This window comes from Cygnus olor, chromosome 15, assembly GCF_009769625.2.
Source record: "Cygnus olor isolate bCygOlo1 chromosome 15, bCygOlo1.pri.v2, whole genome shotgun sequence".
Lineage (NCBI taxonomy): Eukaryota > Metazoa > Chordata > Aves > Anseriformes > Anatidae > Cygnus > Cygnus olor.
The window spans coordinates 5,434,122-5,448,670 of record NC_049183.1 but is presented as its reverse complement, the minus strand read 5'-3'; the positions used below and the strand labels follow the sequence as shown (position 1 = coordinate 5,448,670).

The 14,549-nt window shown below is 52.8% G+C and overlaps 1 protein-coding gene across 1 annotated transcript; it reads right to left on the bottom strand.

Annotated features, from left to right (window-relative positions):
- Positions 1 to 999: 999 nt before the first annotated feature.
- On the bottom strand, positions 1,000 to 12,403 carry CCDC78 (coiled-coil domain containing 78). The gene is made up of 13 exons (XM_040575023.1): positions 12,042 to 12,403; positions 11,675 to 11,806; positions 11,060 to 11,146; positions 10,663 to 10,842; positions 7,280 to 7,453; positions 7,137 to 7,187; positions 6,397 to 6,485; positions 5,926 to 6,004; positions 5,363 to 5,488; positions 4,157 to 4,359; positions 3,354 to 3,525; positions 2,852 to 2,895; positions 1,000 to 1,171 (listed from the first exon to the last, which is right to left on the bottom strand). The coding sequence occupies exons 1-13, from the start codon at positions 12,123 to 12,125 to the stop codon at positions 1,000 to 1,002; spliced, it is 1,593 nt and encodes a 530-aa protein (XP_040430957.1). The 5' UTR covers positions 12,126 to 12,403.
- Between the last annotated feature and the right edge of the window lie 2,146 nt (positions 12,404 to 14,549).

Genomic DNA, 14,549 nt, shown 5'->3' with positions numbered 1-14,549 from the left:
CGAGGTCAGGCCCTGGCAGGGTGCTGGGCACCGCCGCGTCTCTGGCAATTAGCCGTGGAGGCAAACTTGGAGCAGGAAGCGGAGAGCACGTGAAGGGGGATCCCACTGTCTCACCTTGCAAGATGCTTCTCTACGTACTCCTGCAGCTCTGACACCTGTTCTTCTGCCACGATTGCCCGAGTCAGCAGCTGGCTTCTCTCCTTCTCCAAATCCTCCTGGAGGGGCGAGGAAAGCGTGGAGAAAACGGGGAGTTCTGTGAGACGGGAGGGAAGTCGCTCGCCCCCTCTCTGCCAGGAGGGACCGAACTCTCTGGCTCTGGCACAGTTGGCACAAAGCTGCAGAGGCAGGCAGGAGACTGACGTGCTCTGAGAAAGGAGCCTGGTGACAAGAGCCCAGCCTTCAGCAGGCTCAGCCACTCTTGGCCACCGGCTGTGCCGACCAGGTGAGCTCTCCTTGACCAGACCACAGGCACGAGGGCCTGGGCCACCCCAGGACACACAATAACTCTCCCCTGCCAATCTAGTTTTCCCTCCCAAGAGCTCTGCTCTGTTTCCAAAGCCCTTCCTCTACTGCCCCAGGTTTGGCAGTCTGCGCCAGCGATCCCCTTTCCCCCCAGCAGCCCCACTGCTGTGATCAGGGCTGGACAGCAAAGCCCACCTGTGCCAAGCCCGCTCACAGCGAGCATCTCCAGGCTGCTGGCTGCTGCAGAGCAATGTTGTGGCTGAAGAGAGCTCGGGGCCACCCCGTTCCTGAATGTAGTGCAAATACCCTTGCACCCTGAGGGAACCAGACTGCGAAGCTGATTCAGATTCAAACTAGACTTCTCATTTAAACCAGGTCGAAAACCTGTTTGTTATACAGATACCTAAATCCTTGTGCTGAAACAAGACATGGAACAATACAGGCCAACAACCTGCAGCCATAAGGGCTGGTCTCTGCTTCTTTCAGGAGCTGTGAAAGCACAGCCTCAGTGCTCAGCATCACTTGGTCATGTGCTGGTCAAGGCCACAGCTGTGGCCAGAGAAGGACCCAGCTGGGGCAGCACCTCTCTGACACCTGAGCAAAGGCTGAGCTTATTTCAGGTGGGCTGCTCCGGCCCTTTACCTGGGTGCTGTGTGTGAACTCCCGGAGCTGCTTCCTGACCTCTGCCCAGCCCTCCTCATCTGGCTTCCTAGGAGAGAGAAGCAGTTTTGATCTTGCACGGACACTCAAAGCCAGCCCATCTGCAAGTTGCACAGCTCTGTTCGGAGGCTGGAAGCGCTTCGTGTCCAGCAGAGCAGAAAGCACAGAGCGCCAAACCTTTTCTATCCCCGTGGCCCCAACTTCAGGGCACGCAGCGCTGTCCCTGTGCCCAGGCGTGAGAGTCACAGCCCCTCTGCCAACCTGAGTTTCCCGCTGTGATGGCTGGATTCGTTCCAAGCTCACATCAACACTCATACATCAGAGGACTCCAAGCAGAAAGAGTCATTAACCTGAGACTGCAAGGCTGAACTTTATGGAAATGGAGAGCGGGGTATGATCAATGCCAAGCGCTGGCGCTTTTCATGTGTGTGAGCACAGACCCGCTCGCCCTGAGCGCTGGGTGCGATAGGTGAGCTGTCTGCGCAGCCCAGCCGTGGGAAAGTTCTTCCCATTCTGTCCCAGTCTGAACGAGCAAAATACAGGTCACATCTGATGCTCGGGGAATTTTGGTTGTATGAACTGAGGAATGCATTGTGCTCAAGCATGGCAGCCTGCAGACCGGAGACCGCTCTGCTGCGGCCGCGCGAGTTCCCTCTGGTGGCTGCAGTCACCCAGCCCGGGCACTTGGAAAATAGTGGCTGAAAGAAGTTTCATGGGAGCAGAAGTTGAGAGAACAATAAACAGTGAAGCCACACATCTGATAAAGTCAAGGAACACGACAATAGTTACAGTACTGTGGTTACAGCAGGCTTTGTGTCTTTGCTTAGAGCAGCAGGATAACAGCTCTGGTAAAAACCATCAGCGCACAGAATAAATGTTTTCAGTGTGTAGGGCCTCTTGGCAGCTATACAAACCTTCACAACAAGATACACCACTAAAATCCAGGTTCTGGTACTTCTCTGTCCTGCTCCTGTGCTGAGTCTGTCAAAATTAATGTATCTCTTCAAGGATTACTATTATTTGTCAGCATCAAAACCAGTGGCAGGCTCCGATAACTCTTCTCCAAGAGACTTCTCTGGAACCCAGTGGCTCAGGCACTGACCAACTCCTTGGCACTGGAATCCAGTTACTGCAATACCTGGCATGTTTTCTAAGGTACCACATTTTAAAAGGCAGAAAAATCCCACCCTGGATTTCTCTTACACTTTGTTCTCCCACTCCTTGGTTACAGCTGGTAGAATTTCAGCAGAAGAATGGAGCAGGGGGAAGAGATTGATCAAAATGAGAAAATAAATGGCATGTCAGGAAACCAGGGTGGTGTCAGGGCAGGATCACCGAGTGTTCCTGCCCAGCTTCTGTACTGGGAGGGAGGAGAAACAAGACTGTCCCAAGCTGGTGTAGTTTCACTGGCCTTTCTTGGGTTGTGATCCACCAACGCCCTCAGCCGTACGCTTAACTTCAGCTTCTGAAGAGATCAGTGGGACTAAAAACACGATTAAATCAAACGTGCTTAAGAGCTTTCTTGGATCAAGGCCCAAATGACCAACTCATTTTGCCACAGGAAATGCTGCACTGAGACGACAGCTGGCTTTTCTTCTCAGATGAGTTCCTATCAGCTCTCTTTCTCCCTATTTATTACTGTCTCCAAGTAATGCAGAAAAGACCCCTCAGTCCATACAGCAAGGAGAAATCAGCATTTTGAATATCCCAAGAAACAGACAGGACTTACTGCTCAGATGACAGCTGAAGGTCAGAGGTTTCTTTCATTTTTTTCTGAAGGCAAAGGAAGAACAGTAGTTCTGTAAGCATTAGAGCATTGCAATCTCACCACAGTCCTCACCACTTTGAAGAAAGTGGCGCAACTGTCCTAGCACTCTAACACTAAGAGTCCTGACAGGGAAGTTATGTGCAGAACAGTCCTAAGGTTTAGGTCTCCCACCCCATTAATGTTTAAATAAATGCATCTCGCACAAATCAAGAAAGATGTCACTGCTCAGGCAGAACCAGTGGGAGGACGTGGAGCTCACTGGTGTGCTTCTGAGCGTGGTCTCCTGCTTGGACATCCCCGAGTGAGAACGTGAGCAAGCACTAGTCTGTGTCACAGAGACATAGCAACCCCTCAGGGAATGCACACAGAAATGGAGAGAGCTATCCTACTGCTCTGTCTATTGCTGGTGAGACTCCCCCCACCCCGTTTCACTGCTGCAGAAGGTCAGCAGCCCAGCCGCTACCTGCTGCAATTCGTGTAGCTGCAGCTCCAGTTTTGCTTTGTTCTCCCGCAGCCGGTTTAGCTCCTGGGTTGTGTTTGTCAGCAGCTCTGGGTCTGTGATGGCAAAGTGGAGCTCAGCGGGGCCGGAATCCATATCGCTGCTGCCCAAGGAGCGGATCTGCTCTCGCTGCATGCTGTAACAACATGCCAAGAGGCGTTAAGACTCGGTAGCTTTGGTGAAGTAACAGCGCTGAGCGTTGATGCTGCTGGCAGTGCCATTGGCTTGGCACCTGCTGGCTTCTGGCCACCGAGAGCCAGTCCACCTGGAAAGGGTAGGTGGGAGAGCCCAGCAGCACGTGCAATATTCCTGGGAGTGCTGATGGCAGCTCATCCTATTTGTGGCCTTAAAGCCACAAGCATTTCTGCTGCTTCCCACAGCCCAAGCTGCTGAGACAGCTGTGGAGCAGAGCTGGGAATGCTGCAGGGAAGGGCTGGGAAGAAGGACATATTGGTGGTACCTCTCCATTTCCACACCATCCAACGTGGATTCAGTCTCTCGCCCTAAATTTTGCACAGGAGGAATTTGTGCACGGAGCAGCTCCAGTGCATGCAGAGCACCCTGGTGTGTAGCTGGAGATACCTTGCTCCTGGCGTGTCAGGAGTATGGAGATAAGCGTGCACTCCAGGACCTCTGCTCCACCTAGGAGCCCCGTATGCCTCCCTTGCAGCAAGGGGGCTGGGTGCTAACACCATGGGGCACTTCCACTAGGTCCCTAGCAATGACCTGAAGAGGCAGAGGTAGCCCAGACCCTGTTTTAGCCCTACCTGTACGCAATCAGCAGGTTCTCATGCTTCTTGACCAAGTTTTTCATGCGTTTCTTGTAGGCACGTGCTGCTCCAGCTAGCTGCTCCTCCCGAGACTTGTAGGAAGCTCTGATGTCCTTCAGCATGCTGTCCACAAAGTGCTTCATGTGAGCTGGGGCTTTGCTGGGCTCTGTCCGGTCACTGGATTTGCTGTCCATGTAGTCCTTTAAACACACAGAGAAGGAAATGGAAGTGATCAAGTCTTTCCCTGAGGCGAGTAACCCATTTCCCACACTGAAGGTCCAGGAATATTTGTGATGACAGCACTCAGAATAGGGCATATCTTCCATTTCCTAAGAGCAGGAAAGACTAATTAACTTCCATCACACCCCTTTCAAGGCAGAGAAGGCATACTGCTGTCAGTGACCCTGTATCACGGATCCATCTAGGGGAACACGAGTGCGTCAGGAGCACGTCTCTAGGCCTGTATTCTTTCTGCTGTGCCCTGCTCCCTCTGTTAGGAGATACCCTGTCAGAAATGAAGCTCATCTTCATAGTAAAAAATGCTTCTGCATTGTTAACCTCCTGGCACAGCAGTTCTTGCCAAAAACTGCTTACCTATGGGGGTAGAAACAGTTTTCTTCCCAGCCACTGATGGATGCAAGCAGGTACCCACGCCTGAACCTGCCTGAAACTCCTGCTTTGTGCCGAGTCCTCACCGTGCTCTGTTGGCCCTACTCTACACCAGAGGCGCTTGCTTGTTCCCAGAGCAGGTCTGCAGGTCCCAGGCTCTTGCGTTACACGGGTCTGTGCCGACCGCAGAGGCTGGCAAAGCTTCCCCTGAGGACAGCAGCAGGGGCACCGTGGAGGCAGCAAACCGAGGCGGCAACAAAGCCCGCAGTGGCACCGCCGGGCCTGCCGAGGGAAGTTGTCAGGGCAATGGGGATTAGGAGCCAACTGGAAGGCAGCCATAGTAAATAAGAGGATCTTTCCATCCAAGTAATCTGACCAAGGAAGATAGTCCCAGCAGAAACTCAGACAGTTTCACGTGGTCACACAGGAAATCTGGGCTAGGAGAGAGACCGACTCCTGCTGCAAGCACAGCTCCCCAAACCCCAGCGCCCCTCTGCCCAGCAGCCCAGCAAGGAGGGGACGGAGCAGACACATTCCAGATGTAGGCGGCCAGCACGGAGAGCCCTCTGCAGGCCGGGGTCTGGGGGTACCCACCGCCAAGTCCTTGACGTGCTGCGCGAGCCGGGAGCGGTACTGCTCGTTGAGCTCCTTCACACGCAGCTGTAGCTGGGAGTTCTCCGCCTCCACCTCTTGCAGCTGGCTCCGGGAGGTGAGCAGCACCTAGGCACAGCCAGCGTTCACACTGCTGCTCTCAGCCTCCAGCCAAACAAGGGGCACTAAAGTGCTCGATAAGGAACGGGGACTTCAGTTTCCCTACAGCAGAGAGGTTGGGAAGGGCCTGGGTTTTCATGCAGGAGCTTACCAGAAATATTTAGTCTATATTCCTCTGCTACCTTTTATCATTTGCAATCCCCTGCAAGTGGTTTCTCCAGCTCTTTTGAAACATCGGTGAACAAAATTCCTCCCACCCCAAGCAAGCAGCACATCCCACCACGTGCATTGCATGCCTTGTGCAGGGAGGAGCTCCCTCTCCCCGGAGAGGGAGAGATGCCGGAGCACCTCAGTACCAGCCATCCGCCCCACCGCTAGCTCCGGGTTACGTTCATTGCACCTTGTGTCTCAGCCACAGGAGGGGAAGGGAGGGAGCCTGCCCTTACTGCTGACTGCTCTGCCAGTTTGCGCTGGGTGTCCCGAATTGCTCGCTTCGCCTCCTGCAGCTCCTTCCCCACGGCGATCCTGTGCACACAGGAAGAAGGCATGTTTATTTCAAATCCCCAAACGTCTCTGCAGGCCCGATACCTCCAGCTTTGAGAAGGAAATCACTACTAATGACAGAAATCTCTAAGCAGCTGCTTACACATTGAGCAGCTCTGCCACACATTGACCGCGGATTTTCAAGGCCAGTTGTGTACCCAAACAGACTTTTAAGGAGACATCTAACACGCTTAAGATCCTCAAAAACATCAGCTTTTACTTCCAGGCCTCGCTTATAACAGTCATTTGCCACCCCGTACCCCACCAAAGGGAGGCTGCCTCCACTCCTGTTCGCCAAGATCACATCCAGCTGCAATGAGACCCAAAAATGCCCAGCTGGACAAGAGAAGGATGCGTGTGCTTCAAACACTCACACTTGCTCTTCCAGCTTCTGCTGCTGCGAATCGTAGGTTTTCTTCAGATTTTCAATCTCCACTTTTATGTAATCCTGGTTTCCAAGCAACTGAGGGACAAGCGAACAGGCAGATGAGATCGAGGGCTGACATAAACAGAAGGATTCTTCAAGAGGGAGAAGGTGAGGAGAGCCTCCAGCTAGCCCAAATCCAGCTGATATGGGAAACACAGGGGAAAGGACAGGTTTAGTGACCAGTGCTCTGCAGCACGCCAGAAATGACGTTTGATCCAGAGACAGGGCACGTGGGGGGGCACACGTGTCGCTCCTCCAAGTGAGATTCTCACTCCGAGAGTCAGATTCTCAACAGGAGCTGGTGGCGGAGCCCAAGCTGGTATCACACAGGCTGCAGATGGAAACAAGGCAGGAAATATCTCTTGTGCTCTCATTTTTGGGTGCTTATCACCCTCATCTATTTCAAGTATCAGCAAGAAGAAAATAACCAAGCGTCCCCTGCACTTGTTGATTTTAAACTCCTGCCTCTGCTCTACAGTGGGCACTGACTGAGGGAACCACATGTTGCCCTGCACGAGGCAGGAGTTATTCTTATCTCAACCGCATGGCTTAAAGAAAAGAAAATAAACCAAGGCACTAACTCATCCACAAAACTCAAGTTAGTACCAGGAGATGCCAGCCACACTCCAAATAAATTCCCCCCTGTGCTTCCCCAAGGGCCCCACAGCAGATCCCCCACACACTCACATTTTTTTCCAGGTTTTGCTGCTTGTGTTCAGAGGCAAGTGCATCTTCTGGCTGATTTGAAGAAGAGACAGAAGAAGGTACCTTTAGATCCCTGTTCTCCAAGGAGCTCAGACTGGGGACAGGGCAGAGAGGTCCTTCCTTACCTTCACCTTCCGAGCAGAGACACGGCGCACCACTGCTCGCACTCTTCCCGGCTCAGCAGAGGGCTCATCGGCTGCGGCGTGGGAGAGGAGGTGGTAGCTCCCTGTGCCGGGAAGGGTGCTCTTGGCATTGGCCAGGTTGAGCAGCTCTAGGCTGAGCTCTTCATTCTTCAAGACCTGCCAGGTCAAGCAAGAAGGAAAGAGCGTCTGAAATCCTGCCTCTCCAGCTCCATGCGCTGTTTGTTCAGCACATACCCACTGTTCCTGGTGTGTACACAAAGCAGGCACTCACGTCCCCTCCTGAAAGCAAGTTTTATTTTTAGTTCCCTCTCATATGTCCAAGGATATCAGTGATTTTCTAATTCTCACGGAGATGCAGGGCGAGCATCATTGCCAGGCACCAGCGTTATTCACACGTAACCTCACTCCCCATGCCCGTCTCGCTCGCACGCTCACGTTCAGGTAGGGATCGCGGTGCCAGCGCACCCTGATGCCAGCCCAGCCCTGGGCACAGCTCTGCCAGCGCCGCTCCGTCCTGACCCACAGCTCCCTCCTTACCCCGACTCTGTACTCCCCGCACAGCTTCCCAACACGTTAGGCATGTCTTTCCCCAAACAATGCCTCTGAACAGTGCTGGACTACATAATGTAAGGGAGAATGGCCAAATATCCATCCATCTCGGCTGACGCCACCCAGCTAATTCCAGTTTTGTCTGAATGCATACCTCCAGAAGCAGGCAGCCCACAGCACCGTGTAGGCAGCGAGATTCAAAGCAGCACTGGTGTGAAGTGACACATTTCCAAAAGATAAAGAGTATCTGAATGAGAAAGGCTCTGTTACAGGTGATCTGGAAGGAACACTGGGGGAATTCATGTCTCACGGGAGGGTTTCTATGTAGATAACAAAGCTTTGATGGAGTTTATGACTGGGGACAAGCTTGAGTAATTGTTACCATGGCAGTGAATCGGGAGGATGGGAGGCAGAGGTCATCTGAGTCATCCGTGTAGAGAATAGCTTATCAAAAGATAGCACAGGGTGGGCTGAGGGAGAGAGGAGAGGAGAAAAGAGGCTGACAAAGAGGTGAGATATACAGCTGTGAAAACTGACAGCTACGCAGAGACAGGCTGCTTGTTCCCCAACCGAAACCGATCCATCTGCAGCTGTCAGTGCCGACAATTTGATCAGAGGGGGTCACACAAGCGCAGAAGGACCAGCCTTTTTTTTTTTTTTTTTTTTTTTTTTTTTTTTTGGCCGGCAAAAGAAAGAGGCAGTCCCAGGTTTGTGATGGGCTTCTCCGCCTCCCATGTGCTCCGAGTCCTGGCCCCGCTCCAGGGAAAACCCCGGCATGGGACCGGTCCGGGGCCGCTCGGGTTCCCCGCGCCGGCCTCGCTTTGTAGCACCGCTGTGGGCCGTGCGAGCCCCCCGAACAAAAGAGCAGGAGGAAATGGAGAGTTGAGGAAAGGTCAGGGTCTTGAAAAGGAAGAATTTACAGCGCGTTAGAAAACAGGCACAAAGTGTCGGGCTGGCATCTCCTGCCAGGCACTTCCCCGGGGACGGGAAAGGCCAGCGCGGCCGCTCTCCTGCGCCTGGGACAGACCCAGGGCGATTTGTGAATCAAGGCGTACAATGGGGGCTGTAACAATTCAGAGACTCTAACTGTTCCCTACAAGGGACCATGAATGAGCCCGCAGAGCTGCTCCTGCGCCAAGCAGCCATGACAACATATTGGCAAGGTCACAAGTAGCACTTGTAATTGGGAATGTGTAAAAGGTTCATTGTCTCCCGCGAAGAGCTCCGGGGAAGGGGAGGGGGCAGAACCGCGGGCTGCTTTTGCCATTTCCTTTGGGAAAGTCCGCACTGGGAAAATAATGAGCAAGAGGCCCATGCCGCGACAAGCCCCAGGCTGCCAAGTTGGAGTCTCTTTCGCTTCAGGCAGGGATATTCGGCAGTCAGAGCCAAGACACCAGGGTAAAGTCCTCACCCTACCAATTACACCCGAGGATTTCACCCTTGGCTTCTGATCCCTGCTCCACCACTCCAGGATGCTATCCGAGCACGTAACTTACTCCATGTGCCTCGCTTTTCTCTGAAACGTTCCAGGATCCACACGAAAACAGCGTGTTATTACCGCTAACCCCTTAAGACCATCATTCTGAGATGTCAGCAGCCTGAAAATCCAGTTTTTGACTAACACACTGCACCCCCTTGGGGACGAGAAGCAACAGAGATCGCTGAACGCTGAGCTACTCCTCCGTGAGCTCTGTCTCGGCAGCGTGCTGGCAGGCAGCGGCACGCGCTCTGCCTCGTGCTCCCCGGACAGCAAGGGCTGGAGGGTGGGTTCGCACCCCGCGAGCAGCCGAGCCTGCTTCCTCGTGAGCAGTTTCTCAGCTTATGACAAATGATAGCGCGTGCGTGTGCCCTGCGTCCATCCCAGCTGCAAGGTGCAACAGATGAGTTGAAACTGGCTTTTCACTTCCCAGCTGGAGCCGGCTGGGAGCCGTACCCCCCTCACTGCCACATCCGTGCTAACGGGTAACTTCACAAGTCCCTAACTCTTTGATTGGCAACCGGATGGCCGTGACCTTGTATACTCCTCTACCTGAGCTCTACCTGATGCTCACCATACAGAGAAACTGGACAGACACGGACAAAATGCACTTGGTGGGGCTTTGCCAGTTGTGGGGTGACATTTCATGTCAATCCTGTATAAACTAGCATGCCCCACATCCTCCCATCACAGGGCCAGCACGGTAAACTAGGTCATTTGGCTGAACCAGCTGAAATATCTGCCGAGGAGGGAGGCAGGAGTGCGTCAGTCAGCCGATCCAATTCAAAGAGAAGGAGAAGTGGGAGGGGGGAGAGGGAGGGAAGTGGGGAAGGTCTTTTACAGTAGCTATTCTTGCCAAAGGAATGCACAGTTCTGGGATCCAAAAGACTTGAGTTAATCATCACTAATTTAATAGTCACCAGGAAATTCACTATATTTTAAGGGACAATCAGAAACTTGATTATATTTAGTGTTTTTATAAACTTGTCGACTTCAAAAACTTCCAGGCCCCTTCCCGCCACCAAGTGAGATGAGACAGACTACAAATCCATTCCTATGCAGCCTGTGCAAGCCATGCAGAAAAAAAGGGAAACAAAGCATGCTGGCAGTCCAGAGGGACCTGAAACATGCACCCAGATCAGGCCTGCAACGACCTCCTCTTTGCATGGCTAGGGATGGGAATGTGGGGTAACGGGAAAACGGGAAGACTCCGATAACAGGAGCGCAGTCACACAGGGCAGCATGGGCACAGCGCTGCTCCTGGCTTGGTAAGCAACCCAAAGACAACCTTAGATCGGGAAGTTGTGGGGTGGAGTAGAGAACACCAAATCTGTCTCACCTCCCGGTCGAGCTCTTTGCCCAGGGCCAGGTAATTGCTCTTCAGAATGATGTACTCATCCGCCAGCTCCTTACGGCTGGTCTCCAGCGTGCGCAGCTGGTCCCGCAAGGCGTCCCGCTCCCTGGTGACTTTCTCACCGCGGAGCTCCAGCTCCAGCACACGGTTCTCCAGGGACAAGATCTGCAGAGGGGGGCAGCAGAATTAGACCAGCAGCTGTAAGAGGGCATTTATTTGGCCAAACAGGCTCTAGCATGAAGGGAGATGAGTTTCACATGAATTTCTCAAGTATCTGGGGCAATGGGGGTAATTCACTACTCTAGCTAAAGAAAAGTGAGTATGCCAAACAAGAAAAGATCCTGGATAAAGGTATCTGGCAGAACTGAAACCTTCTGCATACCATATTTTTCAGTTCAAAGTTCTCTGTCTCATACTGCTCCTTCATTTTGTTTGTCTCAATCTGGAGATCAATGAGGTCTTTGGAAATCTAGGAGAGAGAAAGGACGTTATAAAAAGGTCATGGACTGACTTTGAGGCCAGCACAGTATCTCAACAGGTTGCAACAGGGAATTAGAGCCCGGGGGTACTGAAAGGACCCACAGTTGCACCTTTTACCTGAGCACTAGCAGAACAGCAGAAGAGGAACACTGCTGAGAGCCGGGATCAGCTCCCGACACTGCGGCTTTTTGCCACTGAAGCATCCTGTCCCACAGACACACCAAATAAAAAGGCAAAGACACAACCCTCAAAGAGGAAAAGCTAAGGAGAATCAACCCTGAGGTCTTGGCCTCTTTCGGAAGGAAGAGGTGTGGGAAGCCAGTGACACCATAGTCAATCCAAGCTTATTCCAGCCTAAACACCTCCAGGGAGCAAACGGAAGAGCCTTGGTTTTGAAAACACAAATACCTCTGGAAAGAGGCCCCAACATTTCCCACCAGATTTTTCACTGCAGACCTATTGGGCTCATACAGCTTCACGGCTCAGTTCTCTCCAGCTCCCCAAGTATCTGTTTTACCTTCAGTTTTTCCTCTTCACTGAAGACCATTCTGGCTGACAAATCTGTTTTGGAGCCAGCCAGCGTCCCCATCCTCTCCTGCAGGTCTCCAAGCCCCATGTACAGCCTCTCATTCCTATCCTGCAGCCGCACCTAGAGACACAAAACAGCTCCGACAGCCAGTGCCAGAGAGCAGAGCTCTTCTCTTCTGTCACCGTGCTGATGGAAGGGAAGAGCACAGCATATCCAGCAAGGAAATGCAGCTTCTCAGAGCTTTAACAGATTGCAGATGGGATTTTCAGCTGCCATTTTCCTCCTGCAATTAGGATTTCATTTGCAGAGCACTGGTTCAGTGACCCAGGAAGGGGCTGCAGACCTTCATACTTACATTTTTGTTAGCGAGATGCTGCACTTGCTCTGTCAGAGCATTTACACTCTCCTTCTCTGCAACGCTTCCAAAATCCATGTGCATGAAACTCAGTGCTCGCAGGCTAGGTTCTTTGCACAGTACCAGGCAAGCAGAGACTGAAGAGCAAAGGCAGGGCCTAAGGATCTCTGCGGCAGCGACTTTCCCCTCTAGGTACAGCACGAGCGATGTTGCTATCAACTTTGGTTGCTAGAGGGTGCAGCATCCACTTTGATCTGAGGTGGAGCCAAGTATTGCAGCCAGCCCTGAGGCTGTTAGAGCAGAAGAAATGACACGGGTCAGGAGGTATCCGTGTTCCTAAGACAGCACAGATAAGATACTCAAGTGAGAAGCTTAGCAGACACCACCAGCGAGGTAATGCTGCCAGTGAGGAGGTGCTGCACCATTTGTATTCGTTCCAAACCCAAAGCCACTCTGCAGGGATGGCTTCCGTCTCTACCACAGGGATCTTTACAGGATTTCAGATCTGGATCTCAATTTCACAACTCAGACCTTTAATTTAGCCATCTGTCCCGAGACTGTCCTGTAGCATCTAGCATCAGCTTGCTTCCCTGCATTTTTTTCTTATCTCTACAGTACTTGTATCTCTTGTGTCATCTAGGAAGGACAGCACACAATTATGAAAGGCCGATGAGCTGCCCAAAGGGGATCAGGATCTTTCAGCTCTGACTGAGCTACAGCTGGTGACAGGGAAGACCTTTCCAAATTTATCAGCTAGAATACGAGATGTTATGTGGAAAAATGTAAATTTTAAAGCAGAACACACATGGAAAGAAACTGCTATAAAAGCTAGCTGTGTGCTGAGAATGACAGCCCAGGACACAGGAAGAAGCTCCCTAAATCGAGCAGCGCTAGCAGCTCCCCGAGGAGGAGCTGCTTCCCTTACAGCCGCAGCTGAACTTTGACTTGCTGCAGACTCAGAGGAATTTGCAGCAGCCCATTTGTCAATGCTCGCTCATGGTTAGAGGCGCGCTGAACTCTGATGGGCTCAGACAGGGCTAAACCTGGACTGTGCCGGTCTGCACTGCATCGCCGAACCCAACTGGAAACCTTCCAGACACAACTGGGATATCTCCCAAGGGTGCACGAAGCTACAAGTGCTTGAATAGAGCCCCTGACACACAAGTGAGGGTTACAGAGAGTTTAAGGCACAGTGGTAATGCTGGAAAAACTTGGGGAATGGCAGTCACAGGGTAAAACAAATGCTGTTTTTTTCATCTAATTTCAGGCTTATTATCTCTATTTCTGTAGAGCAGGCGAGTTTAGGTAAGAATTTGTCTCTTAAGAAAAGCGTTGTTGATGCAACATTCATAAAGACCATAGCTCTGAATAACTTGTTAGTAGCTAGGCTAAATTTATGGCCGAGGGAGAGGGCCCATCCTGATACAAGCACCATGCCAAGCATCGTTCACCAGCTCCTCACCACTGGCATCTGGTCCCGGCTGCTGTCGAAGATCCTCTAGCACCTCAAAGTGGATTTCAGAAATGGCCACGGATGTGTGACCCAGCGGCAGAGCTCTTTGGGGGCTTAGGGGAAGGAGAAGCTAATGAAACATGCAGCTAACATCTTATTTTTCTGCAAAAGAACATAATAGCCCTGAAGTAATTTTATTAAGGTAATGAAAGCGCTGATGAGAATTCACAGTCTCTTCACACCCACTGCTGAGCAGAAAGCCAAATTCACACACGCCCACAGCGCCAGAGCGCTCGGAAGCAGGCAGCGGGTGCTCGGGCACGCCGGGGAGAGGAGCGGAGCCGCGCTGCCCTGGCACAGGCAGGCTCCCGCCGCTCCCAGCTCCGTGTGGCCGGAGCCCACGCTGGCGCAGGGACACGCAGCAGGCTGGCTCCCGAGGGGGTCCCGCTCCACCTGCCAGCCTTCGCTTTGCTCGCCACGGCACTGTAAGCCTAATTAGCACACGCGGTGTTATTTATGGAACTATGCTGCCTGGCAGGCCCAGCTCGGAGCAAACCCACCTCAGTGCCAGGTGCTGCGCCCGCACCAGACACGGCAGCGACTGTTTTTTCCCTGGTCTGGAAATACGAAGGACAAACGCTGTCCTGGCTCACAGCACCACCAGCAGATTGGGCAGGCACAGATGGCTCCACTCTGTCATTGCAACCCAAAGCCTCTATCCAGCGAAAACCAACCGACAAACGAACAACGACAACAAACCCACGAAACCCAAACGTGCTTTATTAACCCACAAAGGGCAGAAACGGTAACTCTGCGCTGAGCTTTCCCTTCGCTCCAGAGCCCGAGGCACGCGGATGAGGTGGTGGCTGGGTCAGCGGCAAGCCTGCACCCGGACGTGGCTCTAAAACAGCTCAAGAGGGAACTGGGCCAGGACTCGGACACCACACCACTGGTGCCCACAGTGCCCTCCCCACCCCAGCCGGCCCTGGCAGCACGGGGTGCGCCGGGAGGGCACCGGGCACCGGGCTCGGGGCCTCCCGCCGGGCCGGGCCTGG